We start from the raw sequence: 15625 nt of genomic DNA, 5'->3' as shown, positions 1-15625 counted from the left end.
ATGTCGGGACCATGAAAGGAGCAGCGTGGAGGCCTCGGGAGCAGCATGGAGGCATGCCACTTCAGGGAGCAGCGCGAGCTGGTTCAGGAGGGTGACGGCAGCGAAGAGTGACGTCATCAAGGTCCAGGTCGATGATTGGAGCAAGTGCAGATACAGCAGGAGCGGCGAGATCGGGGCGAAGGAGTGGCGAGAGACTGTAGAGGGATGTGATCAAGGCCCAGGAGAGGCGTGAGTTCGGGGCCAGGGGCCCAGGGGCAGCACGGGCCAGCCCACACTGCGATATGTGTGCGCACTAGGTCCGTGCAGCAGAGCAGGTCTCCAGTCGTCTTGCCACTGGACCAAGACCTAGCTCTGTCAAGCCCGTGTGGTGGCTGGTGTGCAATGGCCACCCCACGTTAAAAAAATCCACGCACAGGCATCTTTCACCCTTCAGGATGCAATTCAGGACCTCGAATATTAGGTGCTTCATTGAAACACCTGTGAACTCATCCTTTTTTGGCATGGAAGTCAGTCATCCTCGCTTCGAGGGACTGCCTCTGATGATATTAACTGTTTATAGTGATCATTGGGTCTGCATTCAGCTTACTGTCAGTGGGGGGCAGGAAATCATAGGCAGATGCAGCTCTTAAAGGCTACGCTTCTACCTAAGGAGCTGCTTAATTTTTGCTGGGTGAAAATAAAAGAACTTGCATTTACATTGTGCCTTTCATGACCTCAGGATGTAACAAAGTGCTTTGAAGTACTTTTGAAGTGTAGTCACTGTTGTAATGTAGGGAACTGCGACAGCCAAATTGCGCAAAGCAATGAGATAATGACCAGATAATCTGTTTCTAGTTATGTTGGTTGGGAAATAAATATTGGCCAGGACAATGGGGAGAACTCCCCTGCTCTTCTTTGAATAGTACCTTGGGATATTTTATGTCACAATGGGGCTTCAGTTCAATGTCTCATCTGATCTCTCAATGCAGCACTCCCTCAGGACTGCACTGAAGTGTTAGTCTTGATTGTATATTCGAGTCTCTGGAGTGAGACTTAAACCCACAAACTTCTGTCTCAGATGTGAGAGTGCTACCACTGAGCCACAGCTGACACTAGTGTCTGTAGAAAGGGATTAATCATCTCCATTTTCTGGGGCATGTTTGGAGGTGTTTGTGCAAAGAGTACAGCGAAGACATCACAAGACATCCACCTCCCAGGTTGCTTCACAGGAGGTGGCTACCAAAGTCAATGCAATGACAAATGTCCAGCAACTCTAGCAGATGGGGAAAAAAAATATCTAGCCTCAGGAAGTCTGCTAAGGTAAGGCTGGCCAGCATTGCACTATCATGTAAATAGGAAAAGTATTCCCAGCTTCACATGCATGACTTACTGTAACTGTTGCTACATGATTATTTAGAAAGATCACTCCACAAAGCAAGCTTGCCACACAACAACCTTCACAATGATATATGTTCATTTACTCACACACAAACTGGAATGCAGGATGGTCACTCATCAACGTGCTTTTTAAACTTCTAACACCTCAACACTACCTCTTTGCTTGCAAGACAAAGCAGTGCATATATTAGACCACTCAGTCAGTATGAACATACATAGTGGGGCCTGAGGGCATAGCGGGAGTTGGCCATGGTGACGTTTGAGGTATCCTAAAGCTCAGGACTAGTAGCATCCTTTTTCTTCCTATTCTTTCTCCATTCACTCATTCACACACTCACAGTTTCCTCAGGAACAAATGACAATGACACATTTAGCTGTGAAAGCTCTATTTCAGAAGATGCATTTCAGCCACCATTCCAACATAATTCCTTCTTTTCTATTTCTATTGGTGTCCCAAAGAGAAAGCTGCAGACTCAGTAGAATTTGTGAAGCCAGCATTACTCATTCTGTCTGTAGTAAGTGCTACCACAGCAATGTCAAGCTCAAATGATTTAGGGAGTCCATTTGAGATAGGTACATTTGGTGAATTGCAGAACATAAGTGAGTTTGAGCAAGTGGTGAAAACTGAGGAGGAACAGAAACTTGTTGCCTGGAGGCTCAGCTCGTGTCCTTCCATAATCATAGAGCCCAAGGATCCTCATGAGGCTTGCATTTAGAAGGATGCTATCTGAGCACCAACATTGTGAACCTAAATATCCCTTGTGAATACTCAGCTGCTTGATTTGTAAAATCCAAAAGAGAAGAGATTGAGATATTGTATCTTTCAACAGAAATTTAGATAAATATTTGAAGCAGAGCAATGTATGTGGCTATAGGAAGTAAGCATGGCAGTATTGGTTTTGGAGTCCTCTAGTAAAGAGCCAGCACAGATATGATGGGCCAAAAGGCCGCACCTGTGTCATTATGGTTCTAGGCCGCCTTGTCTGGTTTCAACATGCAAGCGGTTGTACTGAGCCATCCTACTGTACTTATTGTTCCCTAAAGACCGTTCCCTTTCAGATCAATGGACATGTTGTGCAATGGATAACCATAAGTCACTTTTTTCTAGAATATTAAAAAAAAATTTAAATCTCAGGAAATCAGTTTGAAATTCCTGAAAGTCAGAAACATCACTTTGAATTTCCATAAAACAGTTTGGGCTGGATTTTCCGGTCCTTTGCGCTCCGGGTTTCGCCCCAGAGCAGCGTGAAAGGCGGCGGTGAGGTCTCCAGTGCCCCGCTGCCATCCTCCGGTCGGGTTTTGCGGCAGCGCTGAGCAGCACCTGGTAGCGACACCGGCGCGAGTTTTGACTCTTGCCTGATCCGTCCACCCGGAAGTGCGCCTGCAAAGACCACCTGGGAAATCAGCGCAGTCCATCGATCCTGGCAGCGGTGAGGAAGGTAACGTACTACAAAAGTAAATGTGAGTGTTTTTTGTTTTAAATTTTTGTGCGATTTATGTTGCGATGGCGTGGACAATGTTTTTGTTGGTTTTTTTTTAAAAGGTTTTTTCCCCCTCCCCCAGGCTTCTCTCGGATCACTCATGGCCCGGCTCTTTAGCTCGGGAGTTTCCTTCCTTGCGCTAAGAGAGGTGTACAACGCCTCCCTTAGCGCTGCGGCCCTGATGCAGGGCCTAGATGCCCAAACTTAAATACTAAGGCGCAAACTATTCCCGGCTGCTAACTTTCCTGCCCTGCCGCCATTATCGTCCCAAAAACAGAAATGCCAAAAAAATCCAACCCTCTAGATTAATTAGGTGCCCACAATGATAATATATTCTAAGATAAGAAATGCCTAGCTTAGTTCTTAGATTTGCAATATTTTTATTATTTTGTCCACTTAAGGAGTTAGGTGGAAGAATGGCTACCGTAAATATGTAACAATATTAGATGATTTACTTATTTACTTGTTCTATCTTCTGTAAAATGGATTCACTTAATATTTTAAGCTTGAAACAAGGTCTAGTGTGATGCTCAATCATATTTGAGGACAGGAGAGAGATCTTATGAAGACGTGGGATACATTCAGTAGCTAAAAGCAATTTCCTGGGTGCATTATCAAATGCATACCTAGGTCTCAAGGCAAGAATAGACAATTTTGAAACTAAGGGAAGTTGCAACTTACCAAATACAAGTGACCTAAGACACAAGAGCCAAAATAATCTACGGTAAAAGGGTCAGAAAAGACCCAAAACAGATGAATGACATCATCATCATCATAGGCAGTCCCTCGGAATCGAGGAAGACTTGCTTCCACTCTTAACCTGAGTTCTTAGATGGCTGTACAGTCCAATACGAGAACCACAGTCTCTGTCACAGGTGGGGCAGATAGTCATTGAGGGAAGGGGTGGGTGGGACTGGTTTGCCGCACGCTCTTTCCGTTGCCTGCGCTTGATTTCTGCACGCTCTCGGCGACGAGATTCGAGGTGCTCAGCGCCCTCCTGGATGCGCTTCCTCCACTTAGGGCGGTCTTTGGCCAGGGTCTCCCATGTGTCAGTGGGGATGTTGCACTTTTTCAGGGAGGTTTTGAGGGTAACGTTTCCGCTGCCCACCTTTGGCTCGTTTGCCGTGAAGGAGTTCCGAGTAGAGCGCTTGCTTTGGGAGTCTCGTGTATTTGACACCTGTATTGTACAAATATGGAGAAAACTGTTTGTGCATTGAGCAGATAAGGCACCTGGCTCCTTGTCTTGTTCTGTTCTTGATCGTGGATGGGTGTCATCCTACACTACGTTCTCCATGCTTATGTAAAATTGGACGGCAAAGTTGTGGAGTATGCAACATACTATTATAATCTTAGGGACTTTGATGGAGTTGTATTATAAGACCTCCTGATCTGTTCAAGTATCTGAATTACTGCTATTGATGTCTATATTTTGTTGAGTAATTATCCTGGTGGCTGCATAGGCTTTGTTGTATCTGTGCTCTGCTGCTCATGACTGGCTCAGAGATAGCACGAGCCAGGGATGAAGAGGGTAGCCTAGGTCTCCTAGAAGGCATCGTTGCACTCTTCTTTCTCTGTCCATTGCTCTGTGTGCATAGTTGGATGCAGGCAGACTGCTTTTGATGCAGTTTGATCTGCCTTTCATCTTTGCTTTTATTCTTTTCTTTATTCTCCAAATAACACAAGAGAAGTATCCCAATTATAATGCCTATTTTAAAAATTATAATTGCAAATAACTAAAAGTCTGGCAGCCAAAACCCTGTCTAATCTCTCCAAAAACAAATCACAAAAATTAAGAATTAAAATAACACCTTGTACTAAGCTAATGAAAATTGCCACTTCTGATAATCTTCTCAACAAACAGCTGTTCACCCTTTAAAAGCTGACTTCCTGTCAGCCCAGAATGTGCCTGCCCCTTTGTCCATTCTATGCAGGAAAGCATACTGCAAGAATCACAGGAGATTGTGTATCTGGTAATTTACACATATCCAAAATACATTTCTCCCTTTCAATTTCTCAGCTGTTTTTGATAAAAGCTTCCAAGTCCCACCTTAAGATCTAACTGGAAGTTTATGTGCAGCGGGGATTCAATAGGTTCGATCTCACAGAATATCTAACCAGCATGCATTCAGTTCCACTGTCACCAGTGATGGCAAACCAGAACATTTATCCTTGTATGACAATGTACAAATTAAGGATAGGAAAACTAATTTTGGTTCAGCTATTCAAATTGGTTTAGATTCAGACTAGTTACAGAGGAACATAGAAACAGGAGTAGGCTATTTAGCGCTTCAAGCCTGTTACATCATTCAATAAGAACGATAAATATATTAAGAGTAAGAGGGTAACTAAGGAAAGGGTAGGGCCTATTAGAGGCGATGAGGGTAATCTTTGTGTGGAGGCGGAAGATGCTGGGAGGGTTCTTAATGAATACTTTGCATCTGTTTTCACAAAGGAAAGAGGTAATGCAGATACTGCTATAGAGGAGGAGTGAGATATTCTGGATGAAATATATATAGTGCGAGAGGAAGTATTAAGGGGTTTAGCAGCTTTGAAAGTAGATAAGTCCCCAGGCCTGGATGAAATGCATCCCAGGTTGTTGACTGAAGTAAAAGAGGAAATAGCAGAGGCCTTGACCATCATTTTCCAGTCCTCTTAGGAGATGGACATGGTGCTGGAGGATTGGAGGACTGCTAATGTAGTACGCTTGTTTAAGAAGGGAAAAAGGGATAAGCTGAGTAATTACAGGCCTGTCAGCCTAACATCAGTGGTGGGAAAATTATTGGAAAAAATCCTGAAAGACAGGATAAATCTGCATTTGGATAGGCAAGAATTAATTAGGGACAGTCAACATGGATTTGTTAAGGGAAGATCGTGTTTGACTAACCTGATTGAATTTTTTGAGGAGGTAACCGAGAGGGTCAATGAGCGTAGTGCGTACGATGTAGTACATATGGATTTTAGCAAGGCTTTTGATAAGTTCCCGCATGGTAGACTGGTCATGAAGGTTAAAGCCCATGGGATCCAGGGCAAAGTGGCAAGTTGGATCCAAAATTGGCTTGGAGGTAGGAAGCAAAGGGTAATGATTGATGGATGTTTTTGTGACTGGAAGGATGTTTCCAGTGGGGTTCAGCAGGGCTCAGTACTGGGTCACTTGCTTTTTGTGGTATATATCAACAATTTAGATTTGAATATAGGAAGTATGATTAAGAAGTTTGCAGATGATACTAAAATTGGCTGAGTGATTGATAATGAAGAGGAAAGTCATGGGCTGCAGGAGGATATCAATCTACTGGTCAGGTGGGCAGAGCAGTGGTAAATGGAATTTAATTCATAGAATTGTGAGGTGATGCACTTTGGGAGGGCTAATAAGGAAAGGGTATGCACATTAAGCGGTAGGCCACTTAATAGTGTAGATGAACAAAGGGACCTTGGAGTGCTTGTCCACTGATCCCTGAAAGTAGCAGGCCAGGTGGATAAGGTAGTTAAGAAGACATATGGAATGCTTGCCTTTATTGGCCAAGGCATAGAATATAAGAGCAGGGAGGTTATGCTTAAATTGTATAATATTTTGGTTTACTGCGTGCAGTTCTGGTTGCCGTATTATAGGAAGGACGTGATTCCACTCGAGAGGGTGCAGAGGAGATTTACTAGGATGCTTCCTGGAATGGAGAATCTTAGTTGTGAGGAAAGATTGGATAGGCTGGGTTTGTTCTCATTGGAACAGAGGAGGTTGAGAGGAGACCTCATCGAGGTGTACAAAATATTGAGGGGCCTGGACATAGTGGATAGTAAAGGTCTATTTCCATTGGTGGAGGGGGCTATTATGAGGGGGCATAGTTTTAAGATGGTTGGTGGAAGGTTTAGAGGGGATTTGAGGGGGGGCTTCTTTACACAGAGGGTTGTGGGGATCTGGAACTCGCAGCCTGGAAGAGTGGTGGATGCAGAAAACCTCACCATTTTTAAGAGATGGTTGGATGGGCACTTACAGTGCCGTAACCTGCAGGGTTACGGACCTAGAGTTGGTAATTGGGATTAGACTAGATCACCTTTGTTGGTCAGCACAGATATAATGTTAAGTACTGCAGGGAATAGAATATGGCCACGGTGATCTCCTGGACTAGCTTCCATCGCCTGAATGGGTCGGAGAGGAATTTTCCCAGATTTTTTCTCCCTAAATTGGCCTGGGTTTTTATCTGGTTTTTGCTTCTCCCAGGAGATCACATGGCTCCGGTTGGGGTGGAGTGTAGAATGTTTTTAGTATAAGGGGTGTTGCAGTGGTGTGGGGCGGATTGGTTGGGCTGGGTGCTCTTTGCGTTTCCGTCATTGTTCATGGGTTTGTATGTAACCTTTAAGGCTGCTGACGAAGGGCTGTGTGGCTCTTTGTCGGCCGGCGCAGACACGATGGGCCAAAATGGCCTCCTTCTGCACTGTAAATTTCTATGTTTCTATGTTTCTATCATGGCTGATCTGTGACCAAACTCCATATACCCGCCTTTGGGCCATATCCCTTAAATCACAGATCTAAAATTAGCAATTGATCTAGCAACAACTGCTGTTTGCAGAAGAGAGTTCCAAACTTTGTGTGTAAAAGTGTTTTGTAACTACACTCCTTAAAGGCTTGGCTGTAACTTTTGAATATGCCCCCTAGTCCTAGACTCCCCACTCAGCAGAAATAATTTCTCCTTATCTACCCTATCAGTTCCCCTTACTATCTTGATAACTTAAATCAAATTACCCCTTAACCTTCTAAATTCCAGGGAATACAAAATCCTAGTTTGTGTAATATTAAAATGGTCTTAACCTTATTGAGCTTGGAATAACATCAAATTGCAAGAATTGTTGCTGGTTCAAAAATCAGTGGCCTGAAATAAGACACCAAAATTCAGATTAACTGATTTCTAACCTAGGTTTCATTTGCCACTAGGAGTTAGGCATGTGAAACATGATAAAACATACTTCATGCAATACTTAGATATTATGTTGTTTCTGGGCTTGGCAGCATTTCAGTGGGACAAAAGCAAGCCAGATGTTCATAACAAGTGTTTACAATCTCAAACATTTCAGTTTGTTTTTAATAGTGTGATTATATCAGTCAGTAGTCGAATTCAATTCCATGCCAGAGATCATTGTAGAGACAGGTAGCATTTTACACTTCACAGTCAATAATTTTTATACTCCATAATTTTATGCATATCACCTGGGAAAGTTTGGTGGTAGACGAAGGGAGAAGAGGTCGGCTGAATTTTTTCAGTGACCCGATAGCAGCTGGAAAGGAGGGTGCTGAAAAAATGGCAGTTACCAGGTTTATTCTCAGTATCCAAGAGTGCATTTCCTCTTCACTTCTGTGAAATATTGAAAAAGAAATGTAAATATTACTTTGGTTCCAAGCAACTTTGCCCGCTATTATAATATTTGAATAATGTTTACTGTTAAGTTGTCACAGAGCAAAAATACAGTATGGTGAAGAAAGGAAATGCAAGAACTTTTTTCAGGTCAGTATTTCCTATAAACTATTCTAGGTGGTGTTAAAACACATTTATCACAAGTATTCAGACATCGAAATGTACCACTGTAGACATGACTGTGCGATAGGTAGTTTTAAAATGGGAAAATCCTATAGAGCTGTCACGTAGAGGCATGACATAATGGCGGGGTTGGATTTTACGGTCCGTGGTGGACGACGCAGGTGGTGGGTCCCGGCCCCACTACCGGCTCCAGCCGCTGTGCAGATTAATTTCCCTTGATTGGGCTTGTTAAGCCCGCCTAGCGTGTTTCCTGGTCAATTAGAGGAAGCGGGTCTAGTGATGTCATTTAATAACGCGTCATCAGTCAGTTTTCTTAATGGGACCATGGCCAACTTCAATTTTACATTTGTACTGTCAGTGTTCTACAGCATTGAGGTGGTTCAAACACTGACAAGCACTGCGCAGAGGTGCAGGGCTGCACCCAGGCTCTCCAATGACTCCCTCCATATGCTTATGGAGAGTGTCACAGCACACAGGAGGTCCTCTGCCCTTCCGATGGGCCGTAGAGACCTCTCCACACGATCAACAGAGCTTGGTTGCACATTTCAGAGGAGGGCACAAGCAGGGATGTGGTCAGGAGGGCCTGAGTGCAGTGCCGCAAACATTTCAATGATCTCAGTGTGCCACTCTTCACATCCCCATCACTGCCTTCCCTGCCCTATTCCTACAGATCCTTACTCATACCAACTTACCTTACACCTCCATCCACCTCTCTCTATCTACATTATCACAACCCCATCTCACTATTCACCCCTCACATCCACCCTCATCCTAACACGAATCATACGAACTAATAGTTTCTGTTAATGCGCTTTCAAACATTAAAACCTTTATTTTCAACACCTTGCATTCTTGGACAGATTTGTGTGCACCTTTGGAAGTGGCTTAGTGAGTTGCAGTGAATGGTGAGACATAACATTACCCCCAGCAATGGTGATGAATGTGAAATGAATGGCTTGGGCATTGTAGGGATGCTTTATGGTGTTGGTGTGGGATGGTGCCAACCTGGCGTATCATGTGTATCGCATTAAATCAAGTAAATTTGGTCATGGTGAGGCCATCCCTGGCCTCCCGGACAGCAATATGGTCGGGTGCAGCATCAGTTGGTTGCAGAGAAGGTTGGTGTGTTTTTTGGTGCGGCTGGTGTGACTGGTGCTGCAGGTGTTGGGGCTGATCGTATTGGGTTTCTGAGGACCAAGGTGAGAGAGTATAAAGTGCATTGATGTTGATGGAATAGATAGCAGGTGAAGTAGAGATGACAGACGTGATCTGTCAGTGGCAGAAGAGATAATGAGGTTAGACTAGATGGAGGCTTGTACAAGACTTACAGCATTCTGAATCTGTATTGGAAATGTAGTTTAGAGAAGCTAGTGCTAAGGGAACATTTCTCAATCAGCTGGGAGCTTTGACTTGACATTTGAAGCTGTCAGCTCATCAGCTGAAACAATGGCCACTGACCTCCCACCTCAGCTTCATAGACGAGGTCTAGGCACAACTGGAAATCGGTGGGTGAGCTATCAAATTCAAAAAAGCTGGGGGAAAAGCATTGTTAAATGGCCATAAATTGCCTTCCCCGCCACTGTGTGTCGGGTCTACTCAGCACTGTCATACCCAACATTTGTTAAAGGCACGTGGTGGTGGGTTGACAGCAGGGTCCCGGCCCGCTATCAAAATAAAAGCACTTTCCCACCTGACACACCACCAATCGCGCCTGCTGACCTCCCGGGAAATTCCCCTTGTGATGTCCAAATAATGAGTCGAAAATTGCAGCCTCACCGGGTGCGTTAGAAGTGCGCATGCACCCGGCAAGGCCTCACAAAAGCTGGTTCTCGGCGCGTGATGTGCTTGTGCTGAGAATCAGCTTTTGCGATCTGTCAAAATTTATTTTGACAGATCCTACGCATCCCCACAGGCAGGACATCCGTAGGGCAGAGATTGGGCTATTTGCCCAACTCTTACCCAGCGAATGTCCTTGAAACTCATGCCTGGTAAAAGCAGGCGTATAGCCTACTTGTTATTTTTATTTATTGTGTTGTGTTTCTTGTTTTAGGGGGGGTTTTCTCATTGATAGTAATGGGAGCTCGTAAAAACAAAGTTCCCATTATTATCAATTAGAATACTAGATAGTGATTGGTGGTCCAGGCCCACATGATTCCAGCCTGTACTTACATATCTGGAAGACATGTTCCCATATGCTCCATAGCGAATGAAGGCCTCCGACCGGAATCCTACGTTCCTTCGGGACCACCAGGTATTTTTGTAGATTTTTTGGGAGTCGGAGGCTTTCGTCCTAAGGAAGCCTCCCACCGCAATTTTCCCCAATAATTGCATAACATACAAAGCAAATTTCATATATTATAAACAATGATTATTTTCAAATTTTCTGTTTGAAGAAAATAAAATGTATGTGTGCTAATCATCATCCTTTCTCTCTCTCTCTCATAGCAAATGCTGAAATGAAAATATAAGCACTTTACAATTATCACATCAAAAAAGGTTTTAAGATTTATGGTACAGTTTATTTTGAACTCATTTTGACAACCAAACACTCTTATACCCAGAGAAAAGACATTTCCAGTTGCATTGACAGAATTATACTAATGCATACTGGGAAAATCTTCACACTGCACATATTCCAACTAGAGTTAGCTGTTTGTATTTTTGTTTTACAAACTTGTTTATTTTGTGCTAGTTCTCTGCTGTGGAACACAGTAACTACAGCAAAGCATGCTGCCATGAAAACAATCCAAGAGTGAAGGCAAGATGAAAATACAACTGTAAAACCTATAGGTGCATGGGATAGTGATTCTTTCTCAGATTAATTAACTGTATATATCTTTTTTCATTTCTATATAAAGAGATCACTGGATGGTAAGAAGTTCTAATGTGCTTGTGTGATATAAATTGAACATTTTAAAAACTAATGCTTTTTGATCACAATTGGTCAGATTTCCTGAAGTTACCTTTCCATTATAATAGCTGAGGATATTCAAGTTGAAACATTGATCATTCAATGCTAAAAGATTAAAAGGAAACAAGAAATGTAAGGTTTGGAAAAAGTAAGATGGAAAGTATAAGTGGAAGATTCAGGTTGGTGCAGTAAGTTAGTTGAAAGAGGAAGACAGGAATAGAAGTAGCAACATACAAACAAGCAGATTGCTCAGAGTGACAGGTGCTACCTTACCAAAGCACATGCCATCCTGAACATACCAAATTGCCAATATACTTAGAACTTGGCTTTAATGACCCAAGAAACTCTCTTATTGGCAAACGGAATCAGGGACTGATTGCTTGTCACCAGCAACCAGGGACTAGGCTGCTCCTGAACTGTGTCTATACATCGATTGCCCTATAATTTAATTCTAGAGGTATTGGTTTAATGTCATCTTGTTTGTGGAATTATAACAGTTATGCAAATATATTCCATCATGCAATGGTAACCCAGGAAATGCAGTATTATTGTAATCCTGAAAAATCTGTTTTTATTGTTGTGCTTACATGAAAGAACAACTAAAAAAATGATTAAGAAAGGGAAGATAGACTATGAAAGTAAACTAGCACAAAATATAAAAACAGATAGCAAGAGTTTCTATAGATATATAAAAAGTAAAAGGGTGGCTAAAGTAAATGTTGGTCCCTTAGAGAACGAGACCGGGGAATTAGTAATGGGGAACATGGAGATGGCAGAAACTCTGAACAAATATTTTGTATCAGTCTTTACGGTAGAGGACACCAACAATATTCCGACAGTGGCTATGGAGGAGGAGGAACTTAACACAATCACAATCACTAAGGAGGTGGTACTCAGTAAGATAATGGGACTAAAGGCAGATAAATACCCTGGGCCTGATGGCTTGCATCCCAGGATCTTAAGAGAAGTAGCAGTAGGGATTGTGGATGCATCGGTTGTAATTTACCAAAATTCCCTGGATTCTGGGGAGGTCCCAGCAGATTAGAAAACTGCAAATGTAATGCCCCTATTTAAAAAAGGAGGCAGATAAAAAAGCAGGAAACTATAAACCAGTTAACCTAACATCTGTGCTTGGGAAAATGTTGGAGTCCATTATTAAAGAAGCAGTAGCAGAACATTTGGAAAAGCAAAATTCAGTCAGGCAGAGTCAGCATGGATTTATGAAGGGGAAGTCACATTTGACAAATTTGCTGGAGTTCTTTGAAGATGTAACGAACAGGGTGGATAAAGGGGAACCAGTGGATGTGGTGTATTTGGACTTCCAGAAGGCATTCGACAAGGTGCCATATAAAAGGTTACTGCACAAGATAAAAGTTCACGGGGTTGGGGATAATATATTAGCATGGATAATGAATTGGCTAACTAACAGAAAATAGAGAGTCAGGATAAATGGTTTATTCTCTGGTTGGCAACCAGTAACTAGTGGGGTGCCACAAGAATCAGTGCTGGGACCCCAACTATTTACAATCTATATAAATGACTTGGAAGAAGAGACTGAGTGTGACGTAGTCAAGTTTGCTGACGATACAAAGATGGGAGGAAAAGCAATGTGTGAGGAGGACACAAAAAATCTGCAGAAAGACATAGACAGGCTAAGTAAGTGGGCAAAAATTTGGCAGATGGAGTATAATGTTGGAAAGTGTGAGGTCATGCACTTGGGCAGAAAAAATCAAAGGGCAAGTTATTATTTAAATGGAGAAAGATTGCAAAGTGCCGCAGTACAGCGGGACTTGGGGGTACTTGTGCATGAAACACAAAAGGATAGTATGCAGGTGCAGCAAGTGATCAGGAAGGTCAATGGTATCTTGGCCTTTATTGCAAAGGGGATGGAGTATAAAAGCAGGGAAGTCTTGCGACAGCTATATAAGCTATTGATGAGGCCACACCTGGAATTCTGTGTGCAGTTTTGGTTTCCATATTTACGAAAGGATATACTTGCTTTGGAGGCAGTTCAGAGAAGGTTCACTCGGTTGATTTTGGGGATGAGGAGGTTGACTTATGAGGAAAGGTTGAGTAGGTTAGGCCTCTACTCATTGGAATTCAGGAGAATGAGAGGTGATCTTATTGAAACGTATAAGATTATGGGGGGGCTTGACAAGGTGGATGGAGAGAGGATGTTTCCACTGATGGGGGAGACTAGAACTAGAGGGCATGGTCTTAGAATAAGGGGCTGCCCATTTAAAACAGAGATGAGGAGAAATTTCTTCTCTCAGAGGGTTGTTAATCTGTGGAATTCGCTGCCTCAGAGAGCTGTCGATGCTGGGACATTGAATAAATTTAAGACAGAACGATAAGGGGATAAGGGGTTATGGGGAGCGGGCGGGGAAGTGGAGCTGAGTCCATGATCAGATCAGTCATGATCTTATTGAATGGCGGAACAGGCTCGAGGGGCTGTATGGCCTACTCCTGCTCCTATTTCTTATGCTCTTATATTCTTATGATTTAGATTTTATTGATTGACACTTAAAATCAATCTTTTTAGGAAATGTGTTGCACTAATCACAGAGAATGAACCTTATGACTTTGTTGATAATCAACTCTATTGTTGTAGTATCATAGATATGGTTAAATAAAGTAATTATAAGTAGAGTATTTTGGGTTGTATCAAGTCTTTCAGGTCTTCCAAGGAGGTTAACAGTTAATGATGACTCATTCAGTTTCTTGACTCCACATTTATTGTGCAAAGGCTGAAATATACATAAAAATATTAGAGGCTACCAATCATTTTATCTCCATATGTGGCCATATCTATTTAAATGTACCCATCGTCCCATTTCTATTTTTCACTGGTGCACTTGCGTCCCCAGGCCAATACTGTATGTCAAAATTAAACTGAACCCACCAAATTAGGTGGAATCAGTAGATGTAAGCATCTCAAGTAGATGTAAGCATCTCACCGCCTGACTAATGTTCAATCGGAGGCTCGATTGGAAGACCTATCCCAGCATCTAACTACAGGTTTGCGTCCGTTATATTTCCCTCCAATTAGAGAAAATAAATAGGAACTGATTGGCATTTAAGATTATATTTAGCGATATGTAGTGTAATGCCTAATTTAGCTTGGAGTCATCCTACATGAACTGACTAAATTAAAAGATATAACGTCAGTAATTAGTTCACATTGTCCCAATAAGGTGGATGTACCAAAAACGTCTTCATGCCAAAGTATTTGGCACAAAGCCTATAGACCAAATAAGTAGGAATTATGCCAAAAGTAATTCAGAAATAATCTCAAGAAGCTGCTACAAATCTTATTATATGGCTCTTTAAATGCACTTCCATAAAGCATACACCCTCGCAGCTCTCGACATCCATTTTATATGGGCAGCTAGTTAACTGAGCATAACACTAGCTTAAAAACTAGGAAAAGTTGTGGAAATCTAAATGAAATCATTGAGGGCTAATTTTAATATACGTAACAGCAAACTAGTAGGCACTTTTGATGCCAGTACAAAACTGACCACTAAATGGATAGAAGTCTGCCATGGTGGATCTCCACTACAGATTGGAACATCTACCCAACAGAGTACAAAACTGTGCAGGCAATATTAGTGCCGCCCTGTTTGCAGTGTGTATCCACAGGAAATCAATTGTATTTACAGAAAGAACATGCATTTAGATAACGGAAAATGCTGGAAATACTCAAGTTAGGCAATGCATTGGGATTCAATGGATTTTTTTCCAGTAGCCTCATCCAAGCTGTTGCCTTTCTGAAAAATAGGCTGTGAAATTTGCTGAGCTAACCAGCTGATAATGTATAAATTCTCAATCTTCCTCGCTGCCATTCTCCACCTCACAGTCAACAAGCTCCCCGCTGGAGTGGAACTAAACTACAGAACCAGTGGGAACCTGTTCAACCTTCGCCGTCTCCAGGCCAGAACCAAGCCCACCCCAACCTCTGTCGTCGAGCTATAGTACGCGAACGACAACTGCGTCTGCACACATACAGAGGCTGAACTCCAGGACATAGTTGACGTATTTACTGAGGCGTACGAAAGCATGGGCCTTACGCTAAACATTCATAAGACAAAGGTCCTCCACCAGCCTGTCCTCGCCGCACAGCACTGCGCCCCCAGTCATCAAGATCCATGGTGTGGCCCTGGACAACGTGGACCATTTTCCATACCTCGGGAGCCTCGAGACAACGAGATTCAACACCGCCTCCAGTGCCTCAGTGCAGCCTTTGGCCGCCTGAGGAAAAGAGTGTTTGAAGACCAGGCCCCCAAAACTGCCACCAAACTCATGGTCTACCCTCTCTCTTGTATGGCTCA

General features: G+C 42.8%; 1 protein-coding gene across 13 annotated transcripts in view; it reads right to left on the bottom strand.

Annotated features, from left to right (window-relative positions):
• LOC139263036 (PH and SEC7 domain-containing protein 2-like) overlaps positions 1-15625 on the bottom strand; it is a 420621-nt gene that overhangs the window by 39522 nt on the left and 365474 nt on the right. For all 13 annotated transcript variants that reach the window (XM_070878509.1, XM_070878513.1, XM_070878508.1 and 10 more), the window contains one exon: positions 8056-8200. In XM_070878509.1, the coding sequence (XP_070734610.1) occupies positions 8056-8200 (145 nt within the window). The remainder of the gene's footprint in view (positions 1-8055; positions 8201-15625) is intronic.

Source organism: Pristiophorus japonicus, chromosome 4, assembly GCF_044704955.1.
Source record: "Pristiophorus japonicus isolate sPriJap1 chromosome 4, sPriJap1.hap1, whole genome shotgun sequence".
NCBI lineage: Eukaryota > Metazoa > Chordata > Chondrichthyes > Pristiophoridae > Pristiophorus > Pristiophorus japonicus.
The sequence above is the reverse complement of the archived record's forward strand: the minus strand, read 5'-3'. Positions and strand labels throughout refer to the sequence as shown.